We start from the raw sequence: 957 nt of genomic DNA on the forward strand, positions 1-957 counted from the left end.
TTATATTGAGATCTTCCCCATCTGAAGCAGTTTTAGAAGTCGGTTCCGAATTTCCTTGGTTCTAGCTCCATAGATAATAGGATTGAGCACAGGAGGCACCAGCACATAGAGATTGGCCAGAAAGATGTGCACATGCTTGGGAACTCTGTTGTGACCAAAGCGGTGAGTAAGAAAGGAGAAGAAGGCAGGGATGTAGAAAACCAGGATGACACCCAAGTGGGAACCACAGGTACTCAGAGCTTTGTGCTGGGCATCACGGGATGGAAGACGAAAGACAGCACAAAGGATAAAACCATAGGAGATGGCAATGAGAATGGAATCCAGACCCATGGCCAGCAGAGCCACAGTCAATCCATAGACAACATTGACAGTGATGTTAGCACAAGCCAGTCGGGCAATGCCCATATGCTCACAGTATGTGTGTGCCATGACATGGTGCCTACAGTAGGGCAGTCGCCTCAGCAAGAAGATGAAGGGAGAGACAATAGCCACACTACGGAATATCCCAACAAACCCAATTCTTCCTATGACGGTATGGTTGAGAATTGCTGTGTATCTCAGAGGGTTGCAGATAGCTACATATCGATCAAAGGCCATGGCAAGAAGAACTGAGGACTCCAGAGCATAGATAGAATGGACACAAAACATCTGGGCCAGGCACCCACTGAAGGAAATCTCACCAGCGTGCATCCATAAAATGGCCAGCATCTTGGGCACAGTAGTAGAGCTGAGAGCCAGGTCAGTGAGTGACAGAATGCAAAGGAAGAGATACATGGGTGCATGAAGAGCTCTGTCTGTCATAATGACAAGGATGAGGGCAGCATTCCCAACCAGTGCTGTGAGATACATAGCACAAAAGGGGATGGCAATCCAAATGTGGAAGGGCTCCAGTCCTGGGATCCCTGTCAGGAAGAGAGTAGCTGGGAGACTGTTATCAGTGATGTTGGAAACAGACAT

General features: G+C 48.2%; 1 protein-coding gene across 1 annotated transcript; it reads right to left on the reverse strand.

Moving 5' to 3' along the window:
* On the reverse strand, nucleotides 1-957 carry LOC133764492 (olfactory receptor 52D1). Its single transcript, XM_062198168.1, has one exon. It carries the CDS (start codon nucleotides 955-957, stop codon nucleotides 1-3), a length of 957 nt encoding a protein of 318 aa, XP_062054152.1.

The sequence above is a fragment of the Lepus europaeus genome, chromosome 7, assembly GCF_033115175.1.
Source record: "Lepus europaeus isolate LE1 chromosome 7, mLepTim1.pri, whole genome shotgun sequence".
Lineage (NCBI taxonomy): Eukaryota > Metazoa > Chordata > Mammalia > Lagomorpha > Leporidae > Lepus > Lepus europaeus.

What these genes read in the sequence shown, in the direction of transcription:
- LOC133764492 (XM_062198168.1), bottom strand. Translation starts at nt 957, where the DNA reads ATGTCTGTTTCCAACATCACTGATAACAGTCTCCCAGCTACTCTCTTC.